Source organism: Accipiter gentilis, chromosome 3 (genome assembly GCF_929443795.1).
Source record: "Accipiter gentilis chromosome 3, bAccGen1.1, whole genome shotgun sequence".
NCBI classification, from domain to species: domain Eukaryota; kingdom Metazoa; phylum Chordata; class Aves; order Accipitriformes; family Accipitridae; genus Astur; species Astur gentilis.
Genome location: NC_064882.1, coordinates 22,054,386 through 22,075,174, shown reverse-complemented (window position 1 = coordinate 22,075,174; position 20,789 = coordinate 22,054,386). Strand labels below are relative to the sequence as shown.

The 20,789-nt window shown below is 45.6% G+C and overlaps 1 protein-coding gene across 1 annotated transcript in view; it reads left to right on the top strand.

Moving 5' to 3' along the window:
* Nucleotides 1-13,374: 13,374 nt before the first annotated feature.
* The window catches only part of LIMCH1 (LIM and calponin homology domains 1), a 181,275-nt gene continuing 173,860 nt past the window's right edge, over nt 13,375-20,789 (top strand). The window contains exon 1 of the mRNA XM_049834791.1: nt 13,375-13,628. Within this exon, the coding sequence (XP_049690748.1) occupies nt 13,533-13,628 (96 nt within the window). The 5' untranslated portion in view covers nt 13,375-13,532. The remainder of the gene's footprint in view (nt 13,629-20,789) is intronic.

Here is a 20,789-nt window from a genome sequence, read left to right as displayed (position 1 = left end):
TTGAATATGACTCTTCCATACCAGTTTCTAACTCCTCATCATGAAGTCAACATCTCAACATCTCTTCTTGGCTTAATCTATATGCAGTTTCTTTACGCAAACCATAATTCAGAGAGCTGTACAACTCACTGTACGCTGTAACCATCTGCTGGTGGTTGCCAGCTCCTAAAACACAGAAGCAGCAGCTGCAGGTACAATAGGGAGCTGAAGGTAGACCCCTGACCTCCCAGTCAGAGCCTTTGCCACTGGGTGATAACTGGACGTGCACACCGAGAATTATAAGGCTTTGCTCAATTCTGCCTTTTGCAAAGCCTCACCTAAGTACCTTTACTGGCCTACCAACTTGGCAAAGGCAAAGCCATGTTTAAGAGTCCCCTGGCCCTTAACTGAGACCACCAAGCAGCTCTGTGTTACCAGGAGATGGAGGCCCACTAGAAAAAAAAACAAATGCAAGACTGGGACAACAAACACTGGCAGAAATATATAGTCTGAGGGAACCAGGGGGGAAAGCTGAACAAGTTTTCTGAGGATTTCAGTAGTGCCTGAAGATTCAGTGCAGTGCTCAGAGTTTTCTGTTGGCTTTAACATTTAGTTCCAGCTGATGGTTTAAACAGTGATCTGGTTGTTGAAGGTACAAAATAAGGTTTTTGAAGGCGATGAGACCTCAGTTTGCAGGCTGGTGCTGTGTTCCTTCTATAGATGGCACTGTAACTTACCAAATGCTTTGCTTCCCTGCCCATAATTTTTCTGATGCTGTCAGCATTATGCCATCTTAAAAAAGCACATTGAAGGTAAAAAACCCTCAAAACTATCAGTGACATTGAGATGCACCTCAAATCACAAGTGTGATTTGTGGTCTCAAGAGCATTATACAGGATCTGATCAAAAAGCACCCTAGTTCAGTGTCCAGCCTCTGTGAATAGCCAACAGCGTGACCTTGGGGGAGCATATAAGAGGAGACAAAACATACAGTGGTGTGCCCTTACATGCTGTACCAGCTTACAAGGAGCTGGATGGATGCCATACAGGCAGATGTGGTATCTTTACATCTAATATCCCTTGACAGATTTTTCTTCGGTGAATTTCTTCAATTGCTTTTGCACCCATATAAAGTTCAAACATCCACAGCAAACCACATGATCCTGGTTGAAACATAACTTACGACTTTTTTCAAGTGAACATAAACCCAAATGCATTGTAAGACATTTGAAGCAATTAATGTGCAAATGATTATCATTATGAGCAGGAGCTAACTAAAACCAACTGCTTACACATGACAAGTCATACATGGTTTCCTCCATTATCTTTCTCTCTGCACACAACTTCTTCATGATAAGGAGACTCTTCTATCTTAACAATGCCATGTATAAATGGCCCTGTCAGCATCCTTAGCGCTCATCGGTAGTTTAGCAAAGACCATTATCAGTAACACCAGGGCCAGTACACCAGTTCACTTAACTCTGTAACCACAACACATTTCTAAAAATGTCATTGCAAGAAAACACCTTCCATAAAAATACCTGCTCGTTCATCAAATTTACAGGAGTATCAACAAATCACTTTGATTCACAGAGTCAAAACGCTTCATGAAATCCACACAGACAACCCAACAGCCTGGCTTCTCCTCAGGGTGTAGAGCTCGCAGTACAGCAGTGGGCTTTCTAAGTATTACAGCTAGAGAGCTACCACAGCACCAACAACCACAGCATCCCTGAAAGCAAAGTAACAGGTAGTTCACACGTCCTAGATCCTACAAATCCTACACACCAAGAAAAACACACCATTCCTTTTTAACCTGTAATGAAAGGTATATTTCTACATAACACAGCTTTCAGTTGCACCCCCAAAATTTTATGTTCTTTCTTCAGTAACCTCAATACATATACATTAAAAAGTTTTGAAAGCAGTATCAATATTCCGTTTCAAATCCCAGGTACAACTTTAGTTGCATATATAATTTTAAGATAAATGGTCATTATATACCTTCCTTTCCGACAATACTCCTGCTATAATCACCCAGAACTAGTAACTTGTAAATATCTATAAAAAAATGAATCCCTTTATCTTTCAGAAATTTACAGCAGTATTCTTCAAAAGTAAATACACAGATAGTAGAATGTATACAATAACTGAGCCAGATTTATGATTACGATTATGAAGAAATAGGCCACGTTTTATACCTGATAAGCACAGTGTATTTATTCTCTGGAGAGCGAAAGATTTATTATGTGTTTAAGCATTCATTTCCTTATTTTCGTGCATGTTTTCTGTAAAGGATGTGTTAACTGTGTTATGTTCACTTGAGAACTTAAATGGGTTTGGAAAGTCAGTCCTAATTTTCGCAATCACTCACCATGTTATAAACTAAGGATATCTGTTGATGTAAACATCTCCCTCTGTACTTGTGAACAGTGTTTCTGTAAGAAGAAATCAGTCAGAGGATGGCTTGTGCATTATCACAAGCTTTCAAATGCAGAATGTTCCAATAAAGCCATTTCAATTCAGGCATTGAGGGCCAGAAGTTTAAGCGGGAGATAAGCAGTGGATCCGGGAAGTTAGGATGTGCTGCTCTCCCCACTGTATTGCCTCCTTTCTCAGATGGGCTGCAAAACCCTGATCTCTCTCTCTCTCTCGCTCTCTGGGTTTCACAGTCTTGAGCATTGAAAAATACAAATGTATTCAGAAAGTCTATGTGCTCTTGCCAAGTTCACAAGGGGGATGCAGCAGAATTAGTGAAAAACCAATGCAGGTCCATATCCTACATATTGAAAAGCAAACTTTCCCCCTCCCTCACAGCTCCTTCTCACCTGCCCGAGGGCTGAAGAGTTTCTTGACATCTTATTCTTTCCCCTGCATTGCTCCTAGAGGCCCCAGCACTTTCAAGCCCTCAGAAAACAAGAGCCAAACAGTCTTTGCAATAAAGCAGCCATAAGAACTGGCAGGTTTAATGGAGCATATGTACAGCTCTTACACTTCTCCACAGCACAGCACCTCCAGCATGTGCACATGCACACCATGACGGTTTCCAGCTGGGTTCTCCTATGCCGTGAGTGCCTTCTGCCACTTTCAGTGCTCTGTACTCAACTCTTCCACAGTGTTTCAGCAGGTGAAGAAATTAGCTGCTCTACAAAGCAGAAGAGAAGACTGTAGCAACCTGGTGATGCTGGGTCATACCCACAGATTGCCATAGCATATGCCTTGAAGAACCATTGTTTCTCTAAATGTCATGGTCTCCACACACAAGCCTCCATTTTCCTTGCTGAAGTGCCCCCCTCCTCTAGGTTTAGATCATGAACGCCTGAGTGCTGTATCGGCACCAGCTACCTCAAAATAAAAAGGAGAGCATTTCATGTTACAAGAGCTCCCACAGCTGATGGCCCAGTCACCCTGCACTGCTGGAAAATCTTCCACTCTGTAGAACCACTTGCACAACTTCCCTTACTCACTGGAATGAAGATTGCACAGGTCTTGATTACCAGCAAGGTTTGAGAGTCTTTATTCCTGACAGGCTCATGATTTCCCATTTTCACTGAGGCATGTAAGAAGCCGACCAGTCTCACAAGGTGCTCCAGAGACTGATCATCCCTTCCTGCACAACAATCTTTACTACGTTCTCTTTGCAAAGTGGTCTGTAAAGAGAAGGATTTGCAACGAAGCTTGAATGAAAAGTGTGGAAGTAGTGCACAGACACAAGTTTGGCATATTCTAATTCAGTACTGAAAACTGATTAAAATACTCATTTTCAGAGAAACATCATTCCACAAACTGTCTAAAGTTAACTGGAGGCCCTTTGTCCCTTAGAAAAGCTTGATGCTGAACTGAAGTTTGCCAAATGATGAATTACTCTAGTGTTCCCTGTGCTGTCTGACCTGAACTTAGAGCTATGAATTCTAAAAGGTTTTCTTAATGCTAGCGCTCCAATCTCTTAGAGACATGCCATCATTTTGATCTTTTGCATGCTAAGCAAACATGGTGTCACTGGTGTCTTAGGACTGGAATTTTTGAAGGCATGGATGGGACTTAGGTGCTTCATCCCATTAATTTTGATGAGATTTGAGCATCTAACTCCTTTAACGTCTTATGAAAATCCCTATCCAGTTTCCTGGGTCATCAATACAGTGAGGACATATTCAATGAATACTATATTTCAAGAAGACAAACCATTCAGTAAATATAACCCTTTTGATAAGCAATGATTAATGAAAAAATGTAGACATACTCCAAAATGCTGGCTTGGATCAGCTACAGGTATGACAGTTCTGCAACTGATGAATTGCCTGTCTTTTCTTCTGGCTAGATCAGGAGCTCTTTTGATAGGCAGTCCCACCAGCAGCCAAAAAGTGCCAGAGAATAAGATTCAATAGGTATTGGCAATCATTTCAGTAACATGGATTATCAACTCCCAGAAAGTATTTTCCAGTCTCTTGAGTGATCAGATGAGGTTTTCTTGACCTTCGGGCTTCTTTTGGAGGCCCACGGAGGAGCACTGGGACCTCTAAACTGGGAAAAACTCCAGACACTTTTGCTGGCCAGACAGAAAGACATAATTAAAAAAGTAATAATAAGAGAAAGTTATGAAAATAACTTTAAAGGTTTTTTTTTTTTGTCCCCCCAATTTTGCTATTTTAAGGGCTGCGCTCATGAACTTTTTTGGCTGTACACTCAATAGCAGTGATTTCTTGGCAATCTCATTAGCTCCACTTTCGTATGGGTAGGCAGCTCTCATATAATAAATCATTTAGCAGTTCAGACAGTGATACAACAAAGTGTAATATCCATCTCTTGCCTGACAGTTTGTCAACATGGACTACAGTCCAACAGCCAGACCTACGTCACCACATCCAGTCCTAAAGCAGGCTGGAAGAGAGCCAACTCTGCTCCAAAATGTGCTCCACGGTACTTGGGCTTGAGCAAATAAGCCCAGCTTGTTAAGCCACGGTCAGTGGTACAGTAATGGCATTACTGGTTTGGAGTTGGCTCACATCTGACCAACTGGGAGCAGAATGAACTTATGTCTGTGTTCAAAAGAGCAGAGTGAAAAGTTTACGTAAACCCTTCCAGCCCTGAGAGGTGTGGAAGGCCCTGCTGGACCCACACACTTGCAGGATAGGGCCTTCTACTTCGGAAAAGTTCCCAGGGATTTCAGTGAAGTCAGGTTTGATCCCTAAGAGGTCCAGAAGACAGCAGAGGAAGCAATTATCTAGGAGCACTGAAAGGTTATAGGAAGGTCCAACAAATATTCATAGTACTGCTTGTTTCTTTAATACCTAAATGTCCCACACATATTAAGAAGCATTCTGTATCTGTGGTCACACTTAGATTAACATTTTCTGCCATCAGTAGCTCCAGTGAATGAGTTTTCAGCTGGTGTGTGTGTGTAGGTGGTGAAATAATATTACTAAGACATATCAACCTGTTGGTACTTGCAGTTTAGGGAATTATCAGAAAGGTTGCTATCTGGGGAGATGTCCACAGCTCCTCCTAACTCTCAGTACCAGTTTAGGTGGGGTTGCAAATAGTACTCCATCCTTTGAAATGGTGGGTGGAACAAAATAAAGAAAAGATAATAGCCTTCATTTTGAGTTTGGACTGATGGCTGATTTTGACACCCTGACTCTTACGAATGTGTGACCATCTATGTCTGTGATGGCATGACAGATGCCGTCTGTCCCAGAAATGGTACCTGTTGCACCAAAGCACCTCCACAGGCTTTGATGGATGTCTCGTTCTGCAAGGATTGTCAGGCCACAGGAGATGACTGAGCAAGAGAGCCTGCCTTCAGGGAATTAACTCACCTATATCTTATGCTACACTGCTTTCTCTTGCTTCCAGTTGAACACAATCCTCTGCTAAATATTGTCCTTTAGAAATTCAATACATAGGAGAAAAAACCCCTCTAATATTCCTGTGTCATGGAAATAAATTATAATGTTGCTAAATAAGATATATTTCTGTCCTACTACATGAAGTCAGTCTTTTTTCTTTTTTTTTTTTTCTTGTTTTCTGCCCCTGCTTCTCTTTGTCCTTTCCATTTTCCACTTTTGGCTGTCTATTTCCTTATCTTAAGTAAATGAATGTGACAATTCACTGTGAACCAGCTAATACCCCAAATAAATTTGGATAAAGCCCAGTGTTAATTCCAGATACAGGTTTTTGCTTTTGATCTGCTCCACAGGGATAGTTACTAAGAAAAGAAAAGGGAAGATATCGTTCACCAGTTCTTTCTGGATGGTGCAAGTCACTGCTAAAATTAAAGGCTGAATGTGATGTGGCTTTTCCCAGATTTCTCAAATTTTCACAAGCAGCTACCTAGCAAATAGCTGTTCTAACATCAGTGGGAGGGTTTTTTGCTATTCCTTTTGCACGTTTGATAAAAACAATGTGGTTTGGTGAATTACATGGTTATGCCACCACAACACAAAGTTTGTTATACACCAAGAAAATTAATATCAGGACCCAGGAATTTAATTTGGAAGCTAGGGCTTGCTTTCCAAATCACCTTTTTTCCACATACAGTTTTTGATTTTCATCCCATTTGACACCAGTTTGGCAAAAGTTTCTAAGTGCTTTCATTGCATGCTGTCTCATACGCAACAGCCCCCCTCTTCCCCCCAGATACCACAACTGTGTAGCACTCGTTTGAAGCTACGACTTCCTGCAAAGATTTGCAGACCGCTGAACAACCTCCTCTGGCTACTTACCTTTTCACGTACGGAGCCTAGGCAGACTCAGCTGCACTTACTGAACTTGCAGCTGGTATGGGCTCTCTGAGCATGTTTGCTGCCTTAAAAGACCCCTTTCCTAGGCGATGGCATTATGAAAGGGGCGTTGAGGAACATCTCCCTGAGGGTACTAAAACCCCTCTACCATGTTCCCCACTGAAAAAATCTTGAGTAACGATGTGTGCTCGAAAATTTACTCAGGACGGTGAAATGGGCTAAGATGTATACTGGGTGGGCGGCAGCAGGGGAAGACGCAGCATTTAAACGAGCAGAGTGCAAAATCAGCTGGAAGATTATTGCAGATACATACTGGAAGTGGAGATATTCCTGCTCCAGATCAGACTGTGTTTGGAAGAACACCCCGCTTCCACTTCCAGTCTTTAATGAAATAGATTGAAAGAAAGTAGCCATAAGGCAGTCAAAATCACAAGAAAACTTAAGGGAAATACTGTTTTGTCCTTCTATGCCACTTCCAACTCAGCAGAGAAGCGAAGGCTGTTGCTCGTTTTTGCATTAAGGAAACCGGGTGTCACATCAGTAGGGTACACAAACCTACAAGCACCAGCTCCTCACCAATGTGCTTTTGTTTTAATGGGCTAAAAAGATCCTTGATAACAGCTGGTGAAAGGCCCATTGTCCTGCCACATCCTTTTCCCGACTTGACCTGTCAAGAGAGCAGAACTATGCAGCTCTGGGAGCAGAGAGCGGGGTGGGAGAGCCACGCTTTCCTTCAGAGTCCTCTTTCTGCTGTTGGTTTGTGCATGTGGTCATTTTCCTTTCACAATATGGTATGTATTTTATGGGAGTCCCTAGAAAGAACATGTATGGACCTGGAGCTTGCTGCGCTTGGTAGCTACAAACACAGAATGAAAGGATGCTCCCTGGCCTGATGGGTTCACTGGTTTTGTGCTCAAGTTTATTCTTTCCTTTACCTTGGTACCTCTTTATTTTGGGTTGCTTTACCTTTTACCGCTCCTCCTCTTCTTTTTTATAGGATTGCTTTTGAGTCAACCCAATTTACGTCTTTTTAACCTTGTGTAACTCAGTGTCACTTACTTGTGATATTTCTTATTTCACTGTCCTTCTTTCTGCTTTTTTTTCCTCAGGGGTTTTCATGGTTTATATTTGTTGTGTTGTCCCTCCACTATGTATGAACAAGAGGAAAGGAGAAGTACCTGAGACGAAAGAGACAGAGAATGGGGTTGAAAGACAGGAGACTATGGCAGGCTGGGACAAAGTAAAGCAGGCTGGTGGAGAAAAGAAGGATGCTCGTTAAAGAGGAGGCTGGATATAGGCATTTCCTATACCAGAGGAAAGGCAAGTCTTGATGAGAACAATATAAAGAAGGAAGGAAGCGGTTGTTTGGGTGAGTAGGAGAATTGACCATGGCTGCGGATGAAAGGAGAAGCTGGGCAGGCTCTGTGCAATCAGCAGAGCTATCAGCCTGGGATCTGGAGGCCTCCAGGAGAGGCAGAACCAAGTGTCAAAGCCAGAAAGGAGGGCTGGGCAGGGAAAAACCCACACCTAAAAGCATAGCAGCACACTAAACACAGAGATACTGATGAGGGATTTGTTACACAGGGAACAGAGAAGATGGTGAAGACCCCCAAAACCGTGCTTTGTAAATGACGTTGAATATTTACAGGCATTTATGTACGTGATCTCTCATTTTGAATCACCTGCCATCTGATTCATTAGGCTTATAGCTAAATAGCAACATGTGTAGTAAGTAGTATATCAGATCCCGGACAGTTAACAGCTTTCAAAATCTAAAAATTTAATTAAATGCAAAGACAGGCAAATACGAAAACATCAAATGGTGCTCAGCTACCAGGTGACAATTGGATGTACTAGCTTTCAAAAATCAATATAAAATTCTAAAATAGAGAAAAAACTGCTTCACAAAAGGGCTTCACACTCTCCCAGGACAGGGTGAGAAGGGATAATACTGCTTTTCTCCAAGGAAAGAGCAAATTTGATGATCCATCCTCTCCTGTAATTCCCAGAATGACACAGAACATCGATGCCAAGCCTGACAATATGTTGCTGAGTGAGTGGTAGCAGAGAGAAAGTGACTGTGATAGAAGACAGCATGGCTGGGATAAACAAACAGGTGCTGTCAGCCAAATGCTGAACACTGCAAATGCACCACAGCAGATGCCCCGATTAAATAAAATGTGAAGTCACAACATTTGTTTGAGTGATTGAAAAAAATCAACATGCTCTCATGATCACAGATTCATTGATTTTTCGTGAGAATTGAAAATAACTAAAGCTCTGGCACAACTTTTCTTTTAGCTTGTAAGTTTTTAAAAAGTAAATGAAAAAAACTCTCGAATGGGAACAGTCTTCCTTTGAGTCATTTTTCAAAATCAGGGGTTTTCTATCTCTTTCTTCTGAGTGGATATCTTTACCAGCCTGCTCTCAAAGACAGGCTGCATGCCATGAAGAGTTGAACTGACTTTGAATCTAGTTTCATCAAGGAAGAAAATGCTAAACTTCTGGTAAAGATCTCTTTCACCACCCTCCTCTGCCTTGACAGATGCTGCTGTAAGGGCTCTTCTCATCCGCTTACTCAGCTCACCTTTCCGTTCACCCTTTCACACATGACAAGCTGTGAAAGCGCACAACCTGCCTTCAGGAGTTGGTAAAAAATCTCCAAATACTCTCCAGCAGCATTAATACCTGTCGAGAGGTATTAATACCAAGGATGCTTTATGCCAGGCCTGTCCAACTCCCGCACCGTCACCAGGCAGCCACGCTGCTCTTTGCAACGGTGTGAGTCCTGTGATGGCTCAGAGGCTGCATCGCTGAGCAGCTCTGAAATAACCTAGAGGTTACCCAGAGCTGTGCTGGATGTGCCTACCCATTTTATACTCTAGAGAATGAAGGAATTCCAAACAGAATTTTTACAATAAATACCATACGGCCTCAAGTTCTCTGTGCGACATTCAGTGGTTTGTTAAAGGGACAAAAAGGACAAGCAAACCAATAAAACGCATAAAAGTCCTTGAGCAAACAACAGAGGAGATATTTAGCCAGAGCAGTCTGCTTATGGCTCAGCTCAGATTCCTCCGAAATCTGGCCCAGGATTGTGCAGTACCCCCCAACTATGACCATTATGGTCTGGGAGAAAAAGAAGCTCTGCTCAGAGAATGTCAGCCAGAACTGACAGATTGCGGAGGAGATAAGGAGGCAGAAAAGCCCTGGTGCTAGCAGGATAACTTCCCTTCTTAACCAGCCCAGGGACCGTAGTGGTTTAAGGCACATTTATAAAAGCTCACAAAGAAAAAGTTAATAAGCCAGGTAAAATAGAATAGAAATATGAGATCCTTGGCTGTTTCACCCATTTGCTTCTTGTGCAAATGGGGTTTTTTTTGTAAAAGTAATTGTTTCCAAATGGAGGGCACCCATGTTACTAGAAGCACATTGTGTCAGATCTACTTTGAAGAAAAAGGTTTATTGTCAGGCTAATACAAACAGAAAAAGGAGCAAGAGCACTAAGATGCCATCTAGGAGTACTTTTGCTCAGAACTCGGTCTTGACCACCACCACTTGTTCCTTCAGGGAGAGACATGATGGCGGCAGAAGCTGTCCAGGGCACAGCTTCCTCGATGCAACCTGTTCATTGCAGCTGTGGGATAAGATCAGGCCTGGCTGCAACACCAGTCAGGCCTTATTAACCCCCTGCTCCTGCTATTCAAGAGGCTTAAAGATTTTAGATGTTATGTTGAAGACAAAAAGGAACAGGAGAGTTCCTCTTCCCAGTGGAGAAAACTAAATTGGGTAGAAGACCAAACCAGTTAACACAAGCTGAACCCTCACTCTAGCTGAAACTGTATCTTCCTAAAAGCTTCTGTTTTTCCTTTTGTGCATAGCAGCAGAGAGATCCCTGACAACCAGAGAAGACCGCCTTTCTCTGCTTCTACCTTCTCCTGTAACCACCATATTACACATTTTTCCTCAATTACTTTACCTGCGCATAGGCACGGTCTGCTTTTGGGAAGGGTGACTGTACCTGGACAAAGATACGCAGCTTGACACTGATACCTGCACTTCCATAGGTTTCCCCCTATCTAATAAGTACAGATGCAAGCTTGTTGCTGGAGATAAGGACTGCTGAGATGCTAGCTCGATGGGAAAGAAAAACAGAGAAGCTAAACTGAAGCCTTTGTTTTAAAACAAGAGTTTTGCAAAGAGCTACAAGAAAAATTCTCCCATTCCGCTGCTGTTACAAATTCCATCGCTATGTTTCCGGTAATGTTTCTGATCAGGAGCAGCAGAGTGACCTCAGGAAAACCTTGCTGGAGTTTCGAACGTGCTCGTTTTCATATTCTGCCTCTTGTACCAGTTGCCAGGGCGGCTGTAATAGGGAAAAGATAACCGTTGAAAAACCTGTGACTGGTATTCAAGGGGCTTAGAGCAAGCCCTGCAACTCCCCAGGCAGATGGTGGTTTTAGAAAAAAAAGCAAGCTGGGCTGATGCTAGAAGTGTGTTTCCATGGGAACAGGGAGGTAGGGATGCTGCCTCGCACTTGACCGAATGGGAAACAGGTCCAGGATTAGGATTAGGAAAGAAGTGGCCAGATTCCTGCTGCCATTCAGAGTGTCTTTTACACTCCTAAATACACGTCAGGGCTCTTAAAAGGCTGCACTAGCTCTACATCCACATGTCTCTGTGGATTTAATAAATTTTAAAAGTTCTGTATGCTTGAACGTAAGTGTGTGAATAGGAGTGTGTGTAAGAGTGTGTATAAGAGCACACTGCCTTTAGTGAGCCATGAAAACTGACTGTATAAATGAGAAATGGATGTCCACCTCTCAGTTTAAGACAAGGTATGTGCTGGTGGTCTCTGTCTCAAATGGATGGTCTGTGTGGTATGATGCTTACCTTAGCCTATTCCAGCTCTTCATGTTCTCTGAGAGGCTATGTTGAGATCACCAGACGGCAAAATCATACATTTGATACTGCACGGTAATAAAAAAAAAAAGAGGTAGGATAATTCTTTTAAATTGTTAGTCTTTCATTTATTTTTAATAAATGTAATTGATGTCCAATATACATCGGTATTATTTAAATATTACAAGAATCAGAAAATAGTTTGTGTTAACATAGGTATTTCAAAACACACTTATTAATTCTCTTTAAATTTTTGAGATTAGGTTACCATTCATCTAGTTTTTGGTCAGTTGCAGCTCTCAGAAAAATCCCTATAAACCTTATCTCCTGTTTTTAGGCCCTTTGTTACTCCAGCAAATCTGAAACAATAAACAACGACCAAAACAAAACGTAGAGAACAATGAACACAAAATCCTAGAATGGAAACAGAGTTAACTGTATGCATTTTCCTGATATATTTATATTCGAAGAGTTAGCATTTTTTCCTTTGACTAATTTATAACAATAAACAAGATCCAAATCCCAACTTTTGAATTGAGGTGAATTCCGGCCTAAAGTAAGGGAATGGTGAGAAGTAGATCCTACTGTTTACTTCTCGTCAAAATTTGTTGGCAATTACCGCCAGCTGAAAATGTGGCCAGTAGTGACCTCTCTCAAAAAACCCCTTAGCAGTAGAGGTTAACGTTCACATACCTGTGTTTCCAGCACACAGGTATCTTTCTACGCTTGCACAAGTGTAAACAAGAAGCTTTGGCTCATCTTTCCAACACTTATAAGCGGAGATTTTTAGGATTTGGCTTCAAAAAGGCCTTGTGAAAATTTTTTCTCCCCTGCTTCCAGAAACTTCTATGCTTAACCTTAGCCTAAAGAGCATTTGTTTGAGCTAGGACTACTCGCACGACGCAAGGTAGGCGTGCAAGTCTCTGCAGGCCAGGGTTTGTTTTCTTCCTCTGCATAAAGAGGGGAAAAAAAAAAAAAAAAAAAAAAAGAAGAGTCTTCACACACGGCCCGTTTTAAGCACACCTCGGTGCCCGCTTCGCCTTTGTAAGAAGAAGGCGGCTGTCAGGCACCGTGCTGGCCCTCGGGCATTCTTGCATAGGCCGCTCTCAGCCCTCAGCCAGAGGAGGAGATACCCGCAGGCAGGGCACGGGCACAGGCACCGGCGGGTGCGGCTGCTCCGCTCCTGGGGCAGGACCCCCACGGCCCCCAGGCGGGTGGGTGAGGGTCTGCGTGGGGGCAGCAAAGCCTCTTCCCGCCGCAGGGGGCTGGAGGCTCTCAGGTGCTTCGAGCAACGCCATTAATTAATCAGGTCTTCACGGCAACAGCCGCAACCAGCAGCTCGCCGCCTGTGCGGGTGGCTGGGTGCCCTCTAAGCGCTGCGGGGGTCCGAGGGTCGGTCGCCCCGCCCGGGCCGGGGGTGTCCTCCTGCCATCGTCCCCTCGGCCGCGGGGGGGGGGTCCCCGCCCCCCGGTCGCGGCGCCGCCCGCCATGCGATGCTGGCGGCGGCGGGGGGGCGGCGGCGCGGGCATTTGCATGGGCTGAAGGCAAAGCGGCTTCGCCCGTCTGTTTTATTTTTAGCTGGCAGCTCCGGGCAGCGCAGCTCCGCTCTGCCGGCGGGGCGGGCGGGGCGGCAGGCGAGGGAGGACCGACCGAGCGAGCGAGCGAGCCGGCAGACGGGGCACCGGCGGAGCGAGGTTACCGCAGGCAGGCAGGCGGGCGGGCTGCAGCCAGCCGGGCTGCAGAGCGCCGCCGCCGCCCCCGGCCCCCGCCCCGGCGGCTGAGGGAGAGGCAGGCAGCGGCCTCCGGCGTCCCCCCGCTGCGGCCGCGGCTCCCCTCGGGCTGGCGGCTCGGTGCCCGGCTGCTCCCCCGCCGGCTCCCCCGCCGCAGCCGCGGCGCGCCGGGGCCCTGCAGATGGCCAGTCCCGGGCTGGAGCTGGGGGGGGTGCAGCCTCCTCCCGACCCCCCCCAGCCCGAGCTGGCCTTCACCGAGGCTCAGAAGTGGATCGAGGTAAGACCGCGGGATGGCAGGGGTGCGGGCGCATGAGCCCTAGCGGGGACGACCCGGTGTCCTGTCCTCGTCCCCCCCACCCCCCCCGTCGCCGTGACTGTAGGCATTTTATTCCACGCCGAGCTCTGGGCCGGCCCCCCCCCGCCGCCCTCCCCCGCTTTGCTCGCTGCGGGCAAAGCAGCCGGGGCCGCCCGAGCGGCGGCTCAGCCCCCGCGCAGCGTGCGGGCCCTTGGGGGGGGGGCCTTGTGTCTCCCCCCCCCCGCGTATCTCTTCCAAACTTAATCTCTTAAGCGCATTTCCCCTCCCCGCCCCCGGCGTTGGGATGAACGGGTCGGCTGTAAACAGGAGCGGCGCAGGTGCGCGGAACCGCGGAGCGGGCGCGGACGCGTTCCCCAGCCGCGGCGTCCCGGAGGCGGCGAGGTTCCCCCCCCTCCCCCCCACGCCGTGCTGGGGAAACCTCCGGCCCTGCGCCCGCCCGTCCGGCTCCCCGCGGCCGCGCAGGTAACGCTCCGCAGTCCGCGGAGAAGCGGGCCGGGCCAGGTCGGGTCAGCGGTGCTGCCGGGGGACGGGGGGTTGCGGGGGGGGGGGGGCGCGCAGAGGGGGCCTGGGGCAGCGCGTCCCGCGGGAGAGCTCCTCTGCGGCCCCTTCTCCCATCGCCCAGCCGAGCCAGGGAGAGACGTTCAGCCTGGCCCTTCAGGCAGGGCAGAAAAATAGACCTGCTTGCTGTGAGCTCGTGCCGTAAGATGCAGAGACAGGCAGGTGGCGGGTGAAATTTAATAGTTAAATATTTTGGCACGTAACAATAGAGACACTTTAAATAGCTCTTCTTCTGATTGCCGGTACGCGCAACACCCATGAAGGTGGTACAAACCCAGATACCAGGGTAACAGCTCCCTTCAGCTGCAGGCTTTGAATTTAATCTGCAGCTTTTAGTAAGCCTCAGTGGATTCTGTTTTCCGACAGTGGTTAGGCAAATTGTTGTCAGTGACTTTGAGATTCCCTGAAGCCCTGGGAATTTCGGACTGTAATGGTTCACTCCAGTATCAGCTAGAAAGGTAGTGCTGTGTCAGACTTCAGGGAATTGGCACTGACACAGTAAGCCGGTGTAGCCTGGTGTAGGACCAGAGGCAGAGGAACAATGAGGAAGTGAAAAGAAGGGCTTTTGTGCCAAGGAAAGGTGAATACGCAGCCTGGAAGAGGAAAAGTGAAGTGCGTGGAAACACCGGTTGTCTTGGGGAGACGAATACGGCGGTTTCTACATAGCCTTCTTTATAATCGAGGACCGAGAGAGAGAGACACATGACTCTGTCATACGTACGGTACATAAAATACCTTGTGACCGCGAGTTCTCCTGACTGCTAATGAAGCCAAGACCTCAATGGCGAAGCAATTCTTTGTAGGTAACGAAGCTGCCAGCAGTCGCTCCAGGCATGATAATAATTAAGGGCCTACCAATCTCCCTGTATAAGAGCAGAAACTTTGTGGGTCAGGTGGAAACTTCCCTCTTGGGCAGTTTATCCCACAGTTCGCTGTAATGGGAGGTCTTGTGCCCGTTCTTGTGCGACCCAGGGCCTGGTGAGCAGAGCAGAAGGGCCCTTAACTCCTTGTGTCCTCCGTGCAGGCCCGAGGGGTCCATGTGTGCAAAGGAAGCTGTCTATAACTTCTTGTACTTCTTTAATCTGCTTGATGCGTGAATGACAAAGCTGTAATGTGCTGTTACTGTTGCCACCGTCCTCTTGCCTGAGGGACTGTGTCAGGAGCCTGGAGCATTGCCATGGCTGTGGTGCCTTTCCAGCAATGCCCAGAGTTGATGCTCCTACTCAGAGAAAGGAGGAAGAAGCTGTCAGCGAAGCAAATGTGGCTTAATTTGCCTAATGTGTTATATTTCCTTTTAATCCCAGTTTGGCTTAAGCTCTGGAGCATGAGGGTTATTATCTCTTCCAAAAGTCTGGTCAGCGGTCACTCTTCTAAATCGGGATGATTTGGACTGAGCGAATTATGCAGAACTTGACACATTAGTCCAAAGTTGTTGAAGAGCCGTGTCAATCTTAAATAAAATAAAAAAATCAAGGCATGTTATAGGTATCAACATTCAGTGTGCCAAGCCCTATTGGTTTGGGTGAAGACCAGAAATGGGGCTCATGCTGTGTCTGGCTACTAGATCCATCTGCTTCAGCTGGCTCTGTAATCGTCTCTCACCAATTTATTCTTTGGCCTAGAGACGTTAGCAAATGTCCAGTGTGTTGTGTCTTCCAGCTTGCTTCTGACCATTTAAAATGACATCTCTCTCAAATGAAAATAAAAGAAACCATTATCATTGCAAGGAGGGCTGGTGGACCTCCCTAGTATGGAGAAGACGGGCTAGTAAGGATGTTAGTGGTGTGAGACAGCTTAAAACCTGTCTTATGCTGTAAAATAGTGCCACGCCAGGAAAATAAAGCAGAAGTGAAAGCTCTTGAGCTTGCCGTGCGTTTTTGTTTCTAACGATTAAGTAGTGTGACTTGCTAGTTGGATTCTCATCTGGTTTAAATCCTGGTGTGAGCGCTGTCACCATTGTGTAGCGCTGACAGGAATCCACCCTGTGGTCTGTGGTGCATTTCTCCTCTGGTGGGGCTGGGAAGGAAGGGAGGCTGTCCTCTTTTTACAGATGGGGAGCCAAGACATGAAGTGATGAATGTCTGGATCTGCGAGGATTGAGGTACTTCCCTTGCTCCAGTCCAGATGTCTTATCTTTACTCGTTGGGTCTGTGACCTTTCACCAGAGCAGGTCTTCTGGGTGCCAGAAGTCGTCTTTTTCCTCTGCTGGCATTACTTTAATCTGGATGCTGCAGGATAGGGGAGTCTAAGTTGCAGTGAAGTTATTATTATGATCCTCATAATAATCCTCTTGTCTTTCTCTGGTGCTCTGAAGCAAGAGTGCTCAGGTGTTCACCTGAGCGGGTAAAAGGGCTGGAACTCTGACTTATACTGCCAGGGCTGCTTATGTATTTAACAGTTCGTGTTTTGTAAGAGAGTATTTTGAGTGGTGATAGATTTGGTGTCATCTGTATGTTTCAGAATTTTGGAATTCTGCGGACTTTACGCTTTGATTGCAAGTTACTTCGGGTAGGAAACTGGAGTTCAGCCTTGCTTAATTTTGCATAAATGTCAACCATGGATCCATCTGTGTTAACAGTAAACCAGTCCTATTATTTTAGTTTAGCTTGGCATGTGCTACTTAAGTGAAGAATGCCCTCTTAATGATAAAATGAACTATATTAGTAGCACTCAGAGGAATTAAAATAAAGGCACCAGATGAAAAACCCTGTGAGAGAGCTACAGCAATCTGCATTATTAAAGGTGTGGTATCTCATTTCAATTAATGCATCTCGGTTTCACTGAAAGAAAATATCAGCCTTGTAAAGCCTAGTGGGTTACTACAGCAAAATAACAAATCTAATTTAATCTAATGGCCTGTAATTTTAAAATGTCAAGGTTCCCTGTATGTGTGTTTAAACAAGAATAACTGATGGTTGAAGGAACATCTGTATAAACAGAGTTATTCTTGCCGTAAAGGTTCATAAGAGAGTAATACAGTAATAAAGTCACATTTAATACCAGTGTAGCTCCTAAGGGTATTGTTATCTCGTCATCACACCTCCTAGCCTTGCCTCATTAATATGCTGTCTCCTCATTGTTGAGACTTGGTTCAATTAGGGATGGCTTTTCTGTAGACTTATATGCCTTAGAAACTTTGCCAGCTGATAAGAATGCTTCCTTTATAGTTGTATGGTGATAATAAACAAGTCATGTTTTTCTGTACCCTATGGTCAGCGCTTGACTTTGCCATTCCCTCTAGATGTGTGTTGGCTAAAACCCATCAACTTCTAATAAGTCTGCTACTTTTCTCCTATATATAGATATATATTCCCCTTGAGAATTCCTTTGTTAAGGAGAAATTTGCCAGCCAGAGGGGGTTTGTTGGGGGTTTGTAGGTTATTTTCTTCTTTCCTTCTGGCAAAACACTTACCTGCGTTAGATTTCTGTATCAAAGGTGGCAGTTTTAAGCTGATAGCAGTGGTGCCGCTTCTAGAAGTGGTGGGGCCAGGTGTATTCCTTAGTGCTTCTGGACGTGTCGCATCATGTGGCAGAACAGGCACACCACTTCTGCACTGCCATCTCTGTAAGAGAGGATGAGAGGCATAAAACCTGGGAAGTGACTCAGGCAAATAAACTTCATGTGACTGTCTTGCGCCAGGAGTCTGGAAACAAGATTTCTTTAGGGGTGTCTCTCTCTTTTGTGGATGAAGTGTGAGAGAGCTGAGGCTTATGGCTCCCACTGCAAAAAACGGAACTTAAAAGGAGATGAAGGTAGTTCACTGGCAAAAATCTTTTCTAATTGGTGAAGGGTCTTGATTGGAATATCTGCTATAGGGTTCTGGAACTTGAGGAATACACAAGTTTGTTTATATGACCTTCAAAACGTGGTATGACATTTGAGGAACTTCAGAGATAAAGCTCTTTTGATGAAAAGTATTGGGTAAGTTAGCTGATTCACTGAGTGTACGAGTAACCTGTGCCCCATAGGAGTGTTTCTGTTTCCAAATGTGTGTAGACATCTACCCTTCTTTTGCTGTGAAGCTGATTTTAACATCCTTGAATAGGGACTCTAGTTCCTCTGAACATTGATACAGTTCCTAGAGCAGTGGTGCCTCTAGCCAGACTGGGACCTTCAGGTGCCACTGCAGTCCTGCCATTATTTGTATAGGAATGGATCAAATCCAACAAATGTTTTTTCCAGTGAGTAGTTCCAGAGAAGTCGGTCTGACTGCCTTATGAGAGTGTTTGAGTACAACCACTTGAGTGTAGAATGATGCACTAAGCTTTAAGACTGCATGGTTGCGTTAATCAAATATTGCAGGAAAGTTGTTGAATGAGCCTCCAAACAGTGCCTACAGTTCAAATTTCTCAGTGTTTAGCCTCCCTCCCTCTCTTTCTTCTGCTGGAGGAGTGTCATACCTATGTACTTTACATAATGTATGGGGAGTGAATTTATTAAAGTGAGCAAGTACATTCTCAGACTAGAAGAAAACTATGCAGATGGGTTAGACAAGTTGCCTGATTTGCGGACAAGGTAAAGTTAGGCCAGATGAATCCTTCCCACAGTGTCTATAAGGCAACCATGAAGAGTCAAAAGGTGTGTGGCTGGCTTCTGGTCCTAGATGGATGTGAATGCAGAATAACTTTGGTGTGGTTATAGTGACTGGGCTTGGGGAGGAATTCTTCACTGCTATCTCTACATCTCCTCCTGGGCAGTGTTTAGGGACTGCAGGCAGGGCAGATGGGATGCTCTTCATTCTGGCGAAGTTAGTCATTCAGTGGAATGAAAATTAGATTGATTTAAAGGGGGTGGAAGAACCTGCCCAAACTCTTTGACCCTGTCAGAGTACCACCTTCTAGAAGTTTTTTCCTCTCCCAGTTGCCTGGCAGCTGATCTCCTGTCCTGTATACATGGACCCAATTTCCTCGTCATGAGATCTGTTTAAGCCGTGTTACAAGTAGCGCTTTGGCACAGGGGTGAGAATAATCAGAACAACAATACTATTGATAAAGGGATAATGTCAGGAAATGCAGGACTGAGCTGTTAATTGTCTTAAAATTGAATTAATTTCTCCTTTCAGTACTAAAATTTTAAAATGGGTAAAAGATCTGCCCTTAACACCAGAGTCTGGAATACCATTATGCAATTGGTGATGAACATCAGTTAATGCAGCCATGTAACCTCATTGCACTTGTTCTGCTAGTGTTAACTACATTTTTTAATTTTTTTTTTTTAAGGCAAATATTGGTCCTCTAAAAAGGAAGGTGGAATCTTTCCCAAGTGTGGAGGATAAATAGCAGCTCAGTACAGCAGAATTGTTTTTTAGCTTCTAAAATGTGTTGGCTGACCTGGGAAGTGTTGTTTCATGACAGGTTATAAAAACTGCACTATCTTTTGTTTGGAAAATCTACCAGTCTAGAAGCTTTTTGTCCATGGGTGAATACTTCTGTGCATTGGCTCTCTGCAGACATCCCGACAAGAACAGTTTTGGAACAATCTTACAGAAAAAGCAAGATTTATAGGGGTGAAAGTGTCATTTAAAAGGGCAGCTGCATAGGGGGAAGGTATGAATGTTTTGGCGTGTAGACTCTGAAGATGTAAGCTTTCCGTCCTCCTTCCAATATATCACTTAAAGAAGAAAGTGCTGCCTTTCCTTGCCCCACTCAGTCCCTCAGATCACAATGACTACATCAGCTACTATGGCACCAATAAGATAACATCAAAATTGATAGCTGATACTTCTAGGTATGTTAATTGCTGTCTCGGGTGGAAGGGCCGCAGCCCGTGTCCTCAGGACAGCCTTGTAAGAATGTGCAGAACTGTAACACGCCCCAGCTTAAAATGAAAAACAACCTGCCTGTTACTGCCTTTTGTTTTATAAATGGAATAACTGTACCTGGGACAGGGTGGAGGGTGACTGCTGGGGCCGGAGCTGTGCTGGAAGGGACCTGGGAGGACCTGCGGGACAGCCTGCAGCCTGCTGGCAGCAGGGGAGGTTAGCCCTTGGTGGTTATTCTGGAGCCAGTAGATGGATGGAAGTGGTTGTTTCCTTCTGCTTGGCACTTGCTAGACCACACCTGAGATACTGCATCCAGCTTTGGGCCCCAGAGTGCAGGAGGGACGCCGGTAAGCTGGAGGGAGCTGGGCAGAGAGCCCCGGGGCTGGTTGGGGCTGGAGGACTTGCTCTGAGAGAGAGGGTGGTGGAGCTGGGCTTCTTCAGGAGAGGCGGCTTTGTGGGGACGTGGCAGCAGCCCCCCAGTACATCTGGGCAGGTGTTTGAGAAGACAGAGCCAGGCACTTCACAGGGGCACGTGGCAGGAGGGCGAGGTACTTCCTATAATCTCAAATAGGGAAGGTTATCCCTTGGCATAGGGAAAAGTTTATTCACCGCGAGGCCAGTTTGGGCATTGATGCAGGTTGCCCAGCGAGGCTGGCAGATCACCGCCCCTGGAAGGTTTCGTGCCTGACTGGGCAAAGTTGGGAACAGCCTGGTCAGACCTGAGAGCTGCCCTTGCATGGAGCAGGAGGTTGGATGAGAGGTCCTCCGAGGTCCCTGCCAACCTGAATTATGCTGTGCATCT